At 39.7% G+C, this 16,436-nt stretch overlaps 1 protein-coding gene across 1 annotated transcript; it reads right to left on the bottom strand.

Moving 5' to 3' along the window:
* Positions 1–12,882: 12,882 nt before the first annotated feature.
* On the bottom strand, positions 12,883–16,187 carry LOC139196794 (uncharacterized). Its single transcript, XM_070823137.1, has 2 exons — positions 16,013–16,187; positions 12,883–14,953 (listed from the first exon to the last, which is right to left on the bottom strand). The coding sequence occupies exon 2, from the start codon at positions 14,941–14,943 to the stop codon at positions 12,886–12,888; it is 2,058 nt and encodes a 685-aa protein (XP_070679238.1). The 5' UTR covers positions 14,944–14,953; positions 16,013–16,187; the 3' UTR covers positions 12,883–12,885.
* Between the last annotated feature and the right edge of the window lie 249 nt (positions 16,188–16,436).

Here is a 16,436-nt window from a genome sequence, read left to right as displayed (position 1 = left end):
TTTATTGATATCTCCGATAAGTTGCAAATATGTACATATACATAAATCAAAATAAACAAACAAGAGAGAGCCTTCACAAAGGTTGCTCAGGAGAAGTCTCAGCAGTCGGCAGAGCCCCAGAAAGAGAAGGCACCAGAGGGTGATTATTCGGAGCCTCAGTACTAGGCAGAACCCTAGAAGGAGGAGGCACCGAAGGTTGATCATTTGGAGCTTCATTACGCGGTACAGACCTACAAGACGAAGGCAATAAATGCCTTTGGAACAAACCCACAAACCTCTGATGATCAAGTAAAATCTGACCATCAGATTCCTGCAGCTGGTCGAGCTTCCTCTTCATGTTTGTAGCATAGTCATATGCAAGCCTGTGCAACCGTTTATTCTCATGCTTGAGCCATCTGATCTCCTGTTTGAGACTTATCACTTCAGTCGCTAATGATTCAACTTGGCGGGTTCGAGCAAATAGGTGTTGGGCCATATTAGACACAGAACCTGCACACTGAACACTACGAGCCAGAGAATCCTTAACAGCCAACTCATCAGACCGTTTGGAAAATAGTCTGTTATCTTTGGGAGTGACAAGGTTTCTGGCCACCACCGCAGTGGTCATATCATTCTTCATCACAGAGTCCCCAACGGTAAGAGGACCAGTAAGGGATAAGAAGGATGGGCGCCATATGTTGTCTTGAGAAGGCATGACTGCCTCTTCACAAAAGTTCAAGTCAAAACGACGGTCGGATGGGCCAGACATTCTCAGAAATGATGAAGGATAAATGAGGTGCAATAAATCTCTGAAGTAAAGGGAAAATTCCTACAAGTAATAACTCTCTGAATGTACTTCTAGCACATAATTGGTGCCCTTATAAAAGAAAGGGTAACATGGTCGTTGGTTCAAAAATCAAAGAGGCACCACTCTCCGGATTTCGAAGAGGCACCACTTTCCACACACAACATCAGCTCCTCGGGTACCATAGATAACTTTGCCAAAGATCTCTGACAAAGTTTAGACACATAAATTTTGAAGGTCCAGCTACCTTACTATTACCCACAAGGGTAAAGGAACATCACCACTGCTTGATAACTAGAAAGTTCCAATGTGTGTCAACCTTCGTGCTCCGTGGTAAGGCAGACTGGCAAAAATGCCCAACCTTTACTCACATTCGAGAAAACACTCCTAACAAGATTGCTTGCTCAAAAATCGAAGAGGCACCGCCCTTCGAATCTCGAGAGCCAGACTCCCAACATGATTACTTTCTTAAAAATCAAAGAGACACTGCTCTCCGAATCTCAAGAGTAAGACTCCCAACATGGTTGCTTTCTCAAAAATCGAAGAGGCACCGCTCTCTGAATCTCGAGAGCCAGACTCCCAACAGGATTACATGCTCAAAAATTGAAGAGGCACCACCCTCCGAATCTCGAGAGCCAGACTCCCAACAGGATTACTTTCTCAAAAATCGAAAAGACACTGCTCTCCGAATCTCAAGAGTCAGACTCCCAACAGGATTGCTTTCTCAAAATTCGAAGAGGCACCGTTCTCTGAATCTTGAGAGCCAAATCCCCCGACAGGATTGCTTGTTTAAAAATCGAAGAGGCACCGCTCTCCGAACTTCAAGAGCCAGATTTCCTTGGATAAAGCTTTTCTGCAATCTTCACACGCAACATCAGCTTTCCAGATACCACATACCACTTTTTCAAAGTGCTCTGACAAAGTTAAAACACGTGAAGCTTGCAGCTCCCACTACATTGCTATGACCAAGAAGGGTAAAGGAATAACACTACTACTTGTTGTTAGGGAGACTCCTATATATGTCAACCTTCATCTTCCACAGCTAGGCAGACCTGCAAATGAAAAAAAAATGTTCAACTTTTCTTCACAACCGAGAGGGCACTCTCAGCAGAGTCTCTCGAAATACTCAGCTTCTTTTCCTCCCGATAATACCTCTGCAAACAAACCACACCAGAGCAAGAGTATCTCATATCATTAAGGTTAAAAGCAAGAGTATCCCATATCATGCTTTTTCCCTATCTTTTCCTTTGGCCTTGTTCTTACCTATAAGGCAAAGAGAAAGAAAGCAACCAGTCAGCACTTGGAATCAAGCTTCCAGTCAGGAACTGATTGCCTGGAACCCCTTGCCTGATTACTTACCTGGCATTGCTCTTGAGTACTCATCTTCAACATCTTATGCTTCCAGAGAAGATACCACATCTGCCTGAGGAACAAATAGGGCAAGTGAGAAGGATACAAGGAAGCATATGGAGACAAGTGTAACAGAACACGTGCCGATACATCCACTATGTCAACAACAAAAGTATCCCAAATTCTTGACTCGGCCTTATACTCTGGAGGAAACCAGAAAACCTTCCAGCCCAGTTCAAGAATAAGCCTGTGGAAAGTTACTTCTTCAAAAGCAAAAGTATCTCATATCATCTCTTCTCCATTTGCTTCTCTTTATCTTTGTTGCTGTTTACGACACAAGGAGAAGGAAAACAATCAACCGGAAGTTGAAGTCGAACCTCCGATCCAGGTTGCTTGCTTGGAAGTCTGATTGCTTACCTTGTCTGTTACCTCCTTCAGCAAATCTCCTAGGTCGGCGACTTGGGGGACGCCTACTATAGGGTTTGTATCGCACTTGACCAAGCCCGAAACTACAAGTAAACTTCAAGTGAAATTGATACACTACCTTGTGTATCTTCATCGGTTAAAGATACCACCCCTAGATGGAGGAAAAGTACTTCCAAAGAAGATGCCACATCTACATATGAGACAGATAAGGCAAGTGAAAATGATACCACACTTCGGTACTTAAAATTTTCATGATTACTCATTAGCTTGGATCTTGCAAGTCCCCAATCGAGGAGCTTCCCTCACTCGGGAACTTAAGGGAGCACTGTTTGTACCATACTTGACCAATCCTAAAACTATTGACTATCGGTCAACGTTATACCGTTAAGGACCCACAAGAGTTTCCCTCAAACCAGGAGGCCAATCACAGCACATGTCCCTCCAACCAATCCTGAAACGTTATACCATCAAGGTTATGATTTCTGTTTGTACAATACTTGACCAATCCCGAAACTACTAAGCACCGGTCAACGTTATACCGTCAAGGACCCAGAAGAGTTTCCCTCCAACCAAGAGGCCAATCACAGCACGACACGTGTCGACACCATAAGCCAATCATAGCACGACACGTGTCAACATCAAAAGCCAATCACCACACAACACGTGTCAATGTCAGAATGAAACTAGAAACTCTCTTCTATAAATAGAGATCATTCTCTCACAATATTTCCTAATGTCATTTGTACTAAATCATTCACTAGTACTCACTAAAGAAGAGCTTGAACCTATGTACTTGTGTAAACCCTTCACAATTAATGAGAACTCCTCTACTCCGTGAACGTAGCCAATCTAGGTGAACCACATACATCTTATGTTTGCTTCCCTGTCCCTATCCATTTACTTACTTATCCACACTAGTGACCGGAGCAATCTAGCGAAGGTCACAAACTTAACACTTTCTGTTGTACCAAAGTCCTTGCTGATTTTGTGCATCAACAATTTCATATCTTTAAGAGAAATATAATTGAACTACTATAAGTGCAATATCATCATTAATTTTTATTATATTGGTGTACAATGTTAACATACTAATACCAAACACTTATAACTCAAATTTCGACCATAGCTTATCAAGGTGGAAGTATTTTCAAATTAATATTTCTTGCAGGTTAAGTTTTAGGACTTTTCATTTAAAATGCATTAGGAAAATAATATCTTCTAAAACTTTTTTTCTTCTATCTTGCTGAGAAATAAAAATTTTAATATATAGAAAGCCACTGGTACATCCAGTTCCAATATAATCAATGAGTAATGTTATTCTTATCATATTATTATACCATAATTTATATACCACCTTATGTGGCAGCTTACTTGGACATGCCACATCTTTTTTCCAATCTCCTCCCTTCTTCCTTTTCAGCCTCCTGCAATCTCCATTTTTTTTGTCAAATTTTATTTGGTTTCTAACTGATCATATTTGTTTTCCTTTTTATTGTCATAAAATAAGGGTTAGCTAATCGTTTCATTGAACAATGACTGTCACAGCCCGTCCCGAATAATTAATTTTCGATGATGTGAAATGACAATTTTACCCTTGGACGTTAAGTGTATTGTATGATTTAAGTTGGATTTGGACCCATTTATTAATTTTCCCTAAGTTTTTGGACCCAATTGGAAGTAAGGGAATTATTGGTTTTGATTGGTGGCTTTTGAACCACACACATACCTTCTCTTTCTCAATCCTGTACTCTCTCTCTCTCGGTTCTCTCTCTCTCCCTTCTACGTACAAACGTCAACCAAAACCTTTGCAAACGCAACAGATCGAAGTGGAAAATGACACCATTGTGTTCATGAAGCTCAGACGAGCACATCCATACCACTTACAGGTAAGAACTACTTCGAAATCACGTGAAAACCCTAACCCCGAATGAAGTACTGTTCATGCAAAAATTTATGACTTGTTTTTATGGAATTTGAAGCTTATAGGAAGCTTTGTGATGTCCCTAGGAGGCTAGGGATAGTTTGTTTGAGGATTTTGGACGTCGGAAACTGGAGATCGACAAGTTTTAAATTTGGCCGGAAAGTCGAGGTAATTTCCGACATGTTCACGTGAATTTCAAGGATCCAAAGTGTTATATTATGTTTCTACTTGTCTTTAGCTTTGTTTTGGTTTAAATTTCATAAGCTTTGATGAAGAAATGAGCGAGATTAAGGAGTTTGAAAAATTGCCCAGTTTCCGGTGCCGACAATGTTGAAGGGAAATCTATGAGATTTTCATATGGGATTTCAAAAAGACTAGCATGCATATACAAATCAAATTTTATATACGAAAACAACGGAAGCAATTATCACATAATATCAAAGCTATAGTCATGCAAATCCCCTTCAAGGTTCATAGGTTTATATATGATGCATCAAAACATTTAAGTTAAGAACAAAGTGTAGGAATAGATCTATACCTCTTAATCTAGATTTTAGACCAAGGATGGACCACCTCCAAGCCCTTTGTCCCTTGAACTCCTTGAGCCTAGCCTCCCTCCTTGCCTCCTCCACTTTGTTAGTATGAGTGCTCCTTTGGTTCTCCTTTAGTCTCCAAAGTAGAAGACCTCTAAAGATCCACACCCACTAGTGTAGTGAGATGGATGGAGGAATGACCAAAAGGGAGATAAGATGATTAGCTCACACTCCCTAATGGTGGCCGGCCTTTGGGTGTTTTAGAGAGATATTTTCTTTTTTCTCTTTGATGTGAGAATTACTTGACACACAAATTAAACCCTATTGATGACAATTGTAGTAATGATGCAAGTAGGGATCGTTCTAGACCGGGGATTAACTAGGGATGCTAATCAACAAATATAAGACTCAAGAATATAAGAAGAAACTTAAAAACACAAAAGTAGGTTTTAAAACACTAAACTAGACTCAAAGAGTTCAAAACACTTTAAGGCACAAACTAAACAAACTTAAACACACTTCGATACAAGAAAGTAAATGGGAGGTATTGGTTTGGATGAGATTGAGATAACAACAAAAAGTAAAACTAAATAGATGGTTGATGGATTAGCTAGAGATCCATTCTTCACACATGACACACTTGTACATGAATTGATTTCCAATTGCTTTTCAATAGATTATGAAACTCAACACCCCAGATTAACCGTGATGCACTAATTAATTCTCAGATTTTCCTTGATTTATTGAATTGGATGAATGCATACGACAATCCAAATTATTCTCCAAAAGTCCTCTACATGAATGCATAATAGAGATACAATTAAAGATCATTACGTTCTATGAAAATCATAAGTGTTAACGAGGCATTCGTAACTATGAATGCATGATACGTTTGCCAAGAATTCAATTAACGCGATTGTGACTAGCAACCTTCACTACCAATGAATATAAACTTGTAACGATTAGGTGAAACTCATTTATATCCTAGCATCAAATTCATGCATGAAAACTAAGTATGCATCCTTAATCAACATACACGAATTAGTTTTGAAGAAAGTAGTTAATTGAATTGCATTCACAACTTATTAAATCACAATTGGAAGAAATCAATTCATATCTCAAACATGTTCATGGCTTCGAACTTCACCCTAGCTAAGTAAGGGTTTAGTTCCTCATACTTGCAATTAAACAAAAACAATTGATATTAAACATAGAGAAACAAAGTAGAAGACACCTAGAATGCTCCAACAACTCCAATGGAATGGCTAGCACAACTCCAAGCACTCCTCCTTCTTTGCAAGCCTTGGAACTAATGGAAATGTGTATGAATGGCTGTCTCATCCTTGAAGGCTGAATGGTGCTTATATAGAGGTTGGAAATGTCAAGCAATTGCAAGGTAATGGACAAGGGAAAAAAAACCCACGGCAATGAAGGAAGATGCTGCCAGCTTTTTGCCTTGTGTGTGTGTGCTGTCTTTGTGCTCTTTCCACCTAGAAATAATCATACCAAAGCCACCCAAAGCTATAAGTGGGAGACCAACAAGAAATCCACTTCATAGTGGTCCAATTTCCTTGCTTTTCTGCTGTCCATTCACTCCCCTTGTTTTATTTCTTTTCTTTTGTTTGCTTTCAATTCCAATCTGCAAGTTGTCGTCAGCTAGACCTTCCCTTACTCAAATGCCTATAACTTCTTCTAGAAAAATGATATTAACAATCCGCGAAATGTTCTAGAAAATAGACATCTGTAGCTTTCCAAGCATATAAGGCTCATTCTCTAATTCATTCTGAACTGTTCGCAATTTGCTCCCAAAGTCAGCTGATCAAAGTTGTAGAAATCTGCCAACTCCATTCCATTGCCGTGTGTGTGTGTTTGTGTTGTCATCATCACTTCCCACTCTTCCATGCTTTAATTTCTGATTCCTTGCTGCCCATGTGGTGTGTGTGTTGCTGTTTTCTTTCCTTCTTGCTGCCCATGTGGTGTTTATACTTGCACATGCATGTTCTTCATCCATTTAGCTAGCAATAAACACATTTTCTGCCATCACATGGCAGCTATGATGTTTGAAGTTGTAGGCCAACACTTTGCACACACACATGTAGATTTCTAGCCCATTGAATCATCAAATTCGTCCATCCTCATGTCTCCATGTTTGCACCATCCAATCTTGGCCCAAAAATGCTCCAAAGTGCTCCAAAATGCATCTTCTTGCATCCTTGGCCCATAGAACCTACAAACACACAAAAATGGCTTAAACTACTAACATAACTAAGAACTAAGAACATAAATGCACGAAAACAAACATACTAAGTCGCATAAATATGCTCCTATCAAATTCCCCCACACTTAGCTTTTACTTGTCCTCGAGCAAAACAAAGAAACAAAACATAAGAACAAAACAAAACCTAAACCTTCCAACATTTACCTTAGGGATTTTCAATGCAACATGACATGCAAAAGATCATCATAACCACATATTTTGGCCTTCCCTACCCTTGAGCACATACTTAATCATAGTCACCATATACTAGTTCACATATAACCAATTAAAACGATGTTTTGAATGTAGTAACATGCCTTAGAGAATTTGCTCAATTCCTTACAAGATACACTCTTATTTTCACTCTGAATTTCTGACTACACACCCTACACTAGGTGTATGTGAGAAGATTGATGTAAACATGAAAACGAACACTCACATATGTTTAAAGCAAAGAAAGCAATTTCTGGATGTGAGAAGATTGATGTAAACATGAAAACGAACACTCACATATGTTTAAAGCAAAGAAAGCAATTTCTGGATGTGAGAAGATTGATGTAAACATGAAAACGAACACTCACATATGTTTAAAGCAAAGAAAGCAATTTCTGGAGTTATTAAGCATGTATAGATATGATCTCATGACTGGAATGCTACTACTTAGATGCGAGAACCAGGGATACCATATGCTCGTACCAATCCCAAACTCCACATATTGAAACACATAACACTCAAGATTGAAGTTAAGGGTTGTAACGGGGTTAGGGGTGATTGGCTAACAATGAAAGGTAAGGAAACAAACGTTTTTTAAAGCATAATAAGCAAAGTAATGAAATTGATGCTTAGAATTCCTTTTGAATGCAGCAACTAACTTTAAACACAATGGGGTTATTCATTCAACTTTTTAGGGCCGATTTCAACTTTTTGGACCCTTTCTACAACAAACAACACTTGTGAGCCTTTCCTCACTTATTTCAAACTCTTTTTTTTTTTTTTTTTTTTTTTTTTTTTTTTTTTTTAACCCGTGCCTTATTACTTTCTTTTGGCACACTAAACACAAAACTCTCATTCCCCCACACTTGTTTTCTGCATAAGGACAATCAAAAGGAATTCATTTTAAGTCATGCTTCATTATGCTTTAAAAACAAGGGTAAGGATAGTCCTAATCTAGGCTAGGTAAGGGAAATGTGGTTTAACAAAGAAAACAGGCTAAACAAGGCTCAACGGGGTTAAACTTAAACAAATATGCACAGGATAAGCTTTTTGGCTCTAGTTCACTACAGAACTTCATCTTGAATATGTGTTATGCAAATCAATGTCATGCTTTGAATGGAACGGGCATAAGTTCTAGTATTTGGAACTAAATGATGAAACGCCTTCTAAGTAGCAACCAGGCAAAGAATGATGAGATCATGCAACGACTTTAGAAAACAAAAATGCACAGATTAATAACTCTCCAAAGAACGTATTAGGCTCAAGTCTCTCAAGGTTGTAGTGTTAGTTTGAGTTCCTTCCTTCAAGCATGTTACAAAAACTGATTTTTTTTTTTTTTTTTTTTTTTTTTTGTGATTACATGTGAATTCGTAAACTATAACTATAACCAAGCATAAATCAAGAGCATATCAAACTTCCATCCATGTTTATAACTTTCTTTAACAGTCATGCAATTAAAAACCAAATCCTCATTATTTGTGTTGGAAGGTACCCTAAGACACAAACAAACACACAAAAACAACTCTTTTTGGCTTTTTCAAAACAATTTTTTTTATTTTTTTATTTTTATTTTTTATTTTTTTTTTATTTTTGTCAAATTTTCGGATTTTTATGTCAAAACATACTAACATGCTTAAAAACACACTAAAAACACTTAAAACAGCAAGAAACAACATTGTAAGTGATAGGTGAATAAAAACCCACGAAAATCATGCAACAGCAACTTGTTTACCCCCCCACACTTAAATCTAACATTGTCCTCAATGTTTCAAACATAAACTCACAAAAAAGCAAACAAACAAACAACGAGGAAACATGATAAATATGGCAAAGTAAAAGCAACAGAGAGGAGGGTTAAAGAACGCAAACACCTGGTTTTGGAGTCGGAAATTCCTAGGTCTTCTCTATTTCCATGGGTTGCCTCCCAAGAAGCGCTTTCTTTAACGTCGTGCAGCCGGACGTCTATCATTCATCAATGATCTTTGGTGCCCACGGCATGGAGGGATAGATCCTCCACCACATGCTCCTCAAACAGGTCGTAATAGGGCTTCAATCGATGCCCATTAACCTTGATTTCATGTCCTGTTTTCAAGCTTTGGACTTGGACTGCACCATGAGGAAAGACATTAGTAACAATAAATGGCCCAATCCACTTGGAACGTAACTTACCGGGGAATAACCGAAGGCGAGAGTCAAATAGGAGCACTTTCTGTCCCTTGGAGAATGTTTTGGTACGAAGCATCTTGTCATGATACGCCTTGGTCTTGTCCTTGTAAATTCGAGCGTTCTCATAAGCGTCATGCCTAATCTCCTCGAGTTCATTTAGTTGGAGCTTTCTATGCACCCCGGCTGCATCTATGTCCATGTTGAAGGTCTTCACAGCCCAATGCGCCCTATGTTCCAATTCAACGGGCAAATGACATGGTTTACCATAAATGAGACGAAAAGGTGACATACCTAGAGGGGTTTTGTAGGCCGTACGATAGGCCCACAATGCATCGTCCAAGCGCAAACTCCAATCTCTCCTTGAAGGCCCTACGGTTTTCTCAAGAATTTGCTTGATCTCCCGATTTGAAACTTCCGCTTGCCCATTGGTTTGAGGATGATAAGGGGTGGATACCTTATGCGTCACTTTGTACTTCTTGAGCAAAGCTTCAATGGTTTGATTACAAAAGTGAGAGCCTCCATCACTAATGAGAACTCTAGGCATGCCAAACCTAGCAAAGATATTAGTTTTCACAAAATCTGCAACAACCTTTGAATCGTTAGTTCGGGTGGCTTTGGCTTCCACCCATTTGGAAACATAATCAACAGCTAGCAAGATATAAGTGAAACCAAAAGATGGAGGGAAAGGACCCATGAAATCTATACCCCAAACATCAAAGATTTCAACACTAAAAATGGGGGTTTGCGGCATTTGTTGTTTAGGACCAATATTGCCCGTTCTTTGGCATCTATCACAAGACATGCAAAATGTTCTAGCATCCCTAAAGATGGTAGGCCAATAGAAACCACATTCTAACACCTTAAGTGCTGTTCTTTGAGTGCCAAAGTGTCCCCCACAAGCATAAGTGTGACAAAAGGTTAGAATTGCATTAAACTCAGAATCGTGTACACACCTACGTATAACTTGGTCAGGGCAATATTTCCATAAATACGGGTCATCCCACACATAAAACCGTGCCTCTTTCTTCAATTTATCACATTGGTGTTTAAGTAATTCACTAGGAACATGTTTAGACACCAAATAATTCACCAAATCAGCATACCACGGTTCACTTACCTTGACGGACATCAGTTGCTCATCTGGGAATGTCTCTATGATAGGCACGACATCCTCCTCATGCACCATACGGCTCAAGTGGTCAGCCACCACGTTTTCACTTCCCTTCTTATCCCGGATTTCGATATCGAACTCTTGAAGAAGAAGCATCCAACGAATGAGTCGTGGTTTGGCTTCCTTCTTGGTGAATAAATACTTCAATGCTGCATGGTCAGTATAAATAATAACTTTAGTACCAAGCAAATAAGAACGGAATTTATCTAAAGCAAATACAACAGCAAGAAGTTCTTTTTCAGTGGTAGAATAATTCAATTGTGCATCATTTAAAGTCCGAGAGGCATAATAGATAACATGCGGCCTCTTTTCCTTCCTTTGCCCCAAAACAGCTCCTAATGCATAATCGGAAGCATCACACATAAGCTCAAAAGGAAAGCTCCAATCTGGTGGAACTATGATAGGGGCCGAAGTTAGCATTTCTTTTAGGTGATTGAACGCCTTCTCACACTCCTTGTTGAAGTCAAACGCCACATCTTTTTGGAGGAGACGGCAAAGAGGGTTTGAGATCTTGGAGAAGTCCTTGATAAATCGCCTATAAAATCCTGCATGACCAAGAAACGAACGAATCTCTCGAACCGAAGTAGGAGAGGGTAAGTAGCGTATAAGATCTATTTTCGATTTATCCACTTCAATTCCTCTTTCTGAAACAATATGCCCTAGAACTATGCCTTGTCTAACCATAAAGTGACATTTTTCCCAATTAAGCACAAGGTTAGTTTCTACACATCGTTTCAAAATTATTGTGAGATTTTCCAAACAACCATCAAATGAATCACCAAACACACTGAAATCATCCATAAATACCTCAATAATCTTTTCCACAAAATCTGAAAAGATACTTACCATACACCTTTGAAACGTGGCCAGAGCATTGCATAAACCAAAAGGCATGCGACGATAAGCAAAAGTACCAAAGGGGCATGTGAAAGTTGTCTTTTCTTGGTCATCCGGCGCTATGACAATCTGATTATATCCAGAATAACCATCAAGGAAACAATAAAAAGAATGACCGGCTAACCTTTCAAGCATTTGATCAATGAACGGCAAAGGGAAGTGGTCCTTCCTTGTGGTGGCGTTGAGCTTCCTATAATCAATGCACACTCTCCAACCTGTTTGGATACGGGTTGGCACAAGCTCATTCTCGGCATTTTTCACCACTGTCACTCCGGACTTCTTTGGAACACATTGCACCGGTGATACCCAACGACTATCAGAGATCGGATAAATTACTCCACAATCAAGAAGTTTGATAATCTCCTTTTTCACAACTTCCATCATTGGAGGGTTGAGACGGCGCTGAGCCTCTCGAGTTGGTTTAGCCCCCTCCTCTAGAAGTATGCGATGCATGCACGTAGTCGGGCTAATTCCCCTAATATCGGCCAAAGTCCACCCAATGGCCGTCTTGTGCTCTTTCAACACTCGGATCAACTTCTCCTCCTCTATGGCCGTGAGTGATGAGGAGACAATGACGGGCAATGTCTCGTTATCTCCCAGAAAGGCGTACTTTAAATGATCGGGCAACGGTTTAAGCTCAAGTACGGGTGCCTGAGTTACTGAGGGTAACAACTTATTAGTGGAGATTGAAATTGAAATTGGGTTAGAAGGCTTACCATGATATTGAGGTAGTGACTCAAGGGCAGCCACTATCTCGGCCTCCTCCACACTTCTAGGCACGGCAAAACCAGATTTTTGCCCAATTCCTTGTGCAATTGTTGTTTCAAGTGTATCCCTCTCCAAACAATCGAGAAAATCCTGCGCCAAATCATCAATTATATCAATAGAAAAGCAAGAATGATCGTCCTTAGGAAATTTAATACTTTCAGAAAGATTGAAATCAATGACTTCCCCATCAAATTCCATCGTTAAAGTTCCTTTAAACACATCTATCTTGGTGCGGGCTGTTTTCATGAAGGGCCTCCCTAATAGAATCGGCAATGGGGTGGAATGGGGTGAATCTTCCATGTCAAGCACGTAGAAATCCGCTGGAAAAATCAAGTCACCAACCTGCACCAAAACATCTTCCAAAACACCCTTTGGATATGCATTAGAACGATCGGCTAATTAAATTATCACACCATCATTTTTAAGCTCACCTAAGTTCATAGATGCATAAATAGAGTATGGCATAACATTAATTGAAGCCCCTAAGTCTAACATGCATTGTTCAAACTTAGTATTACCAATAACGCACGGAATTGTAAAACTACCCGGATCTTTGCATTTAGGGGGTAATTTCCTTTGTAACACGGCAGAGACATTTTCACTTACTTGAACCACCTCTTTGTTCGAAATCCTTCTCCTTGTTGTACAAAGTTCTTTTAAAAACTTAGCATACCTCGGGACTTGCTTAATCGCATCAAGGAGCGGGATATTGACTTGAACTTTCCGAAAGGTCTCTAGAATGTCCTTCTCAGCTTCTTCCTTCTTTGATTGCCTAAACCTGCCAGGAAAGGGCACATTTAGTGGAATAGAACTAGAAAAAGTTGAATTGGGACTTACCTTGGTGGTTTGGGATGGTTTAGGAGGACTAGATGAATTCGGCAAGGTTTGGTCATCCTTGGCCTTGGGCTTTTCTCCCTGTGCTTCTTCTTGCAGCAACTTGTCCTCCTCGTCTTGACTTGATTTGGATGTATTTGAGTCCGTTCCAACCTGTTTACCACTTTTTAACATGATGGCCTTAGCGGTTTCAAATCCTCCCTTCGGGTTCATAACGGTTGAACTAGGCAATCTGCCTTGTTCTCTAATTTGCCCCATAAATTCTGCAATTTGACCCATTTGCTTCTCCAAATTGTCCACCCGTTTGTCTTGGATTTGTCTCTCCTTATTTTGAGTTTGTACTTCCTGCGTCAAAGTAGTAAGTAACTTAACAATGTGATCATTATCCAAAGACATACCTGAGGTTGTTGGGGCAGATTGCACTTGGTTTTGATTGGGGACGAATGGCTTTGTATAAAAGCCCGGTGGTTGCTGCCTAAATCCTCCTTGTTGTTGGGGTTGTTGAGGATCCCGCCATTTGAAATTTGGATGGTCTCTCCACCCCGGATTGTAGGTATTAGAGTATGGATCATGGCGTGGTTGATTTTGGTTCCCAAAACCCACGGCATTGGCAGATTCCCAACCCCCATTCTCAATCAATTGAGGGCATTGATCATTTGCATGTCCTTGCATAGAGCACACGCCACACACACTTGGTCCATGAATCTTCATTCCCTCGGCCAACTGAGAAACAATAGAAGTAAGGTTAGCTAATTGGGATTGAATTTCGGGCATAGAACTTACCTCATTCACTTGTGGCCGTGGGTGGTCTCTTTGTCCAACACCTTCGTATTGTTGTGCATTATGTGCTCGGTTGGCAATTAGAACTTTTGCAGCCCCCGGAGTTTTATCCACCAGCGCACCTCCCGCCGAGGCATCAAGCATTTGGCGTTCCATGGGAAGGAGTCCTTCGTAGAAGTATTGAATGAGCAGCTCCTCCTTCATTTGATGTTGTGGACAAGAAGCAACAAGTGATTTAAAACGTTCATAATAAGAAGGAAACGATTCACCTTGATTTTGTTGGATGCCACTAATCCGTTTCCTCAAGAGAATGACTCTTGAAGTTGGGAAAAACTTCTCCAAGAAAGCTCTTTTCATACTATCCCAAGATGTAACCGTTCCGGGTGCTAACTCGTAAAGCCAATCCTTCGCCTTTTCCAAAAGTGAGAATGGAAAAGCCTTCATCATCAGAATGTTCCCGTCGACATTTATGGGTGTCATGCTCGAACAAACAACCTCGAATTCCTTGAGATGCTTGTTTGGCTCTTCCATGGAAAGCCCATGGTATTTCGGAATGTGGTGCAACAAGCTTGACTTCAACTCGAATTCATCGGTCTTGCCTTGGGCAGCCGCGGGGTATTGAATGCATAATGGTGCGGCATTGGTCAACCCCGAGGCCGAAAGCTCTTTAATGGTCCGATTGTCCGCTGCCATAACTTCTTCTTTCTCTTCTTCAAACTCAGATTCGGCCTCTGAACTTGAACTAGGTTCACTAGGTTCGGGATGCCTCCTCTTTCTTCTCAAATCACGTTCAAAATCGTTGTTAAAGTCCAAGATATGCACAGTTTGAGAACTCCGCGTCATGCATTAGTACCTAAACCAAGAAAACAAAACAAAATAAGAAACTAGGTAAATTACACTAAAAACACACGGCAAAAACACAAGGGATTAGCAATTTGCTAATCCCCGGCAACGGCGCCAAAATTTGATGTGAGAATTACTTGACACACAAATTAAACCCTATTGATGACAATTGTAGTAATGATGCAAGTAGGGATCGTTCTAGACCGGGGATTAACTAGGGATGCTAATCAACAAATATAAGACTCAAGAATATAAGAAGAAACTTAAAAACACAAAAGTAGGTTTTAAAACACTAAACTAGACTCAAAGAGTTCAAAACACTTTAAGGCACAAACTAAACAAACTTAAACACACTTCGATACAAGAAAGTAAATGGGAGGTATTGGTTTGGATGAGATTGAGATAACAACAAAAAGTAAAACTAAATAGATGGTTGATGGATTAGCTAGAGATCCATTCTTCACACATGACACACTTGTACATGAATTGATTTCCAATTGCTTTTCAATAGATTATGAAACTCAACACCCCAGATTAACCGTGATGCACTAATTAATTCTCAGATTTTCCTTGATTTATTGAATTGGATGAATGCATACGACAATCCAAATTATTCTCCAAAAGTCCTCTACATGAATGCATAATAGAGATACAATTAAAGATCATTACGTTCTATGAAAATCATAAGTGTTAACGAGGCATTCGTAACTATGAATGCATGATACGTTTGCCAAGAATTCAATTAACGCGATTGTGACTAGCAACCTTCACTACCAATGAATATAAACTTGTAACGATTAGGTGAAACTCATTTATATCCTAGCATCAAATTCATGCATGAAAACTAAGTATGCATCCTTAATCAACATACAAGAATTAGTTTTGAAGAAAGTAGTTAATTGAATTGCATTCACAACTTATTAAATCACAATTGGAAGAAATCAATTCATATCTCAAACATGTTCATGGCTTCGAACTTCACCCTAGCTAAGTAAGGGTTTAGTTCCTCATACTTGCAATTAAACAAAAACAATTGATATTAAACATAGAGAAACAAAGTAGAAGACACCTAGAATGCTCCAACAACTCCAATGGAATGGCTAGCACAACTCCAAGCACTCCTCCTTCTTTGCAAGCCTTGGAACTAATGGAAATGTGTATGAATGGCTGTCTCATCCTTGAAGGCTGAATGGTGCTTATATAGAGGTTGGAAATGTCAAGCAATTGCAAGGTAATGGACAAGGGAAAAAAAACCCACGGCAATGAAGGAAGATGCTGCCAGCTTTTTTCCTTGTGTGTGTGTGCTGTCTTTGTGCTCTTTCCACCTAGAAATAATCATACCAAAGCCACCCAAAGCTATAAGTGGGAGACCAACAAGAAATCCACTTCATAGTGGTCCAATTTCCTTGCTTTTCTGCTGTCCATTCACTCCCCTTGTTTTATTTCTTTTCTTTTGTTTGCTTTCAATTCCAATCTGCAAGTTGTCGTCAGCT

Source organism: Malus domestica, chromosome 01 (assembly GCF_042453785.1).
Source record: "Malus domestica chromosome 01, GDT2T_hap1".
Classification (NCBI taxonomy): Eukaryota; Viridiplantae; Streptophyta; class Magnoliopsida; order Rosales; family Rosaceae; genus Malus; species Malus domestica.
Note: the sequence above shows the minus strand (reverse complement) of the source record. Positions and strands in the feature narration are given on the sequence as shown.

Coding starts and splice junctions, on each gene's coding strand:
- LOC139196794 (XM_070823137.1), bottom strand. CDS start 14,943: ATGACGCGGAGTTCTCAAACTGTGCATATCTTGGACTTTAACAACGAT.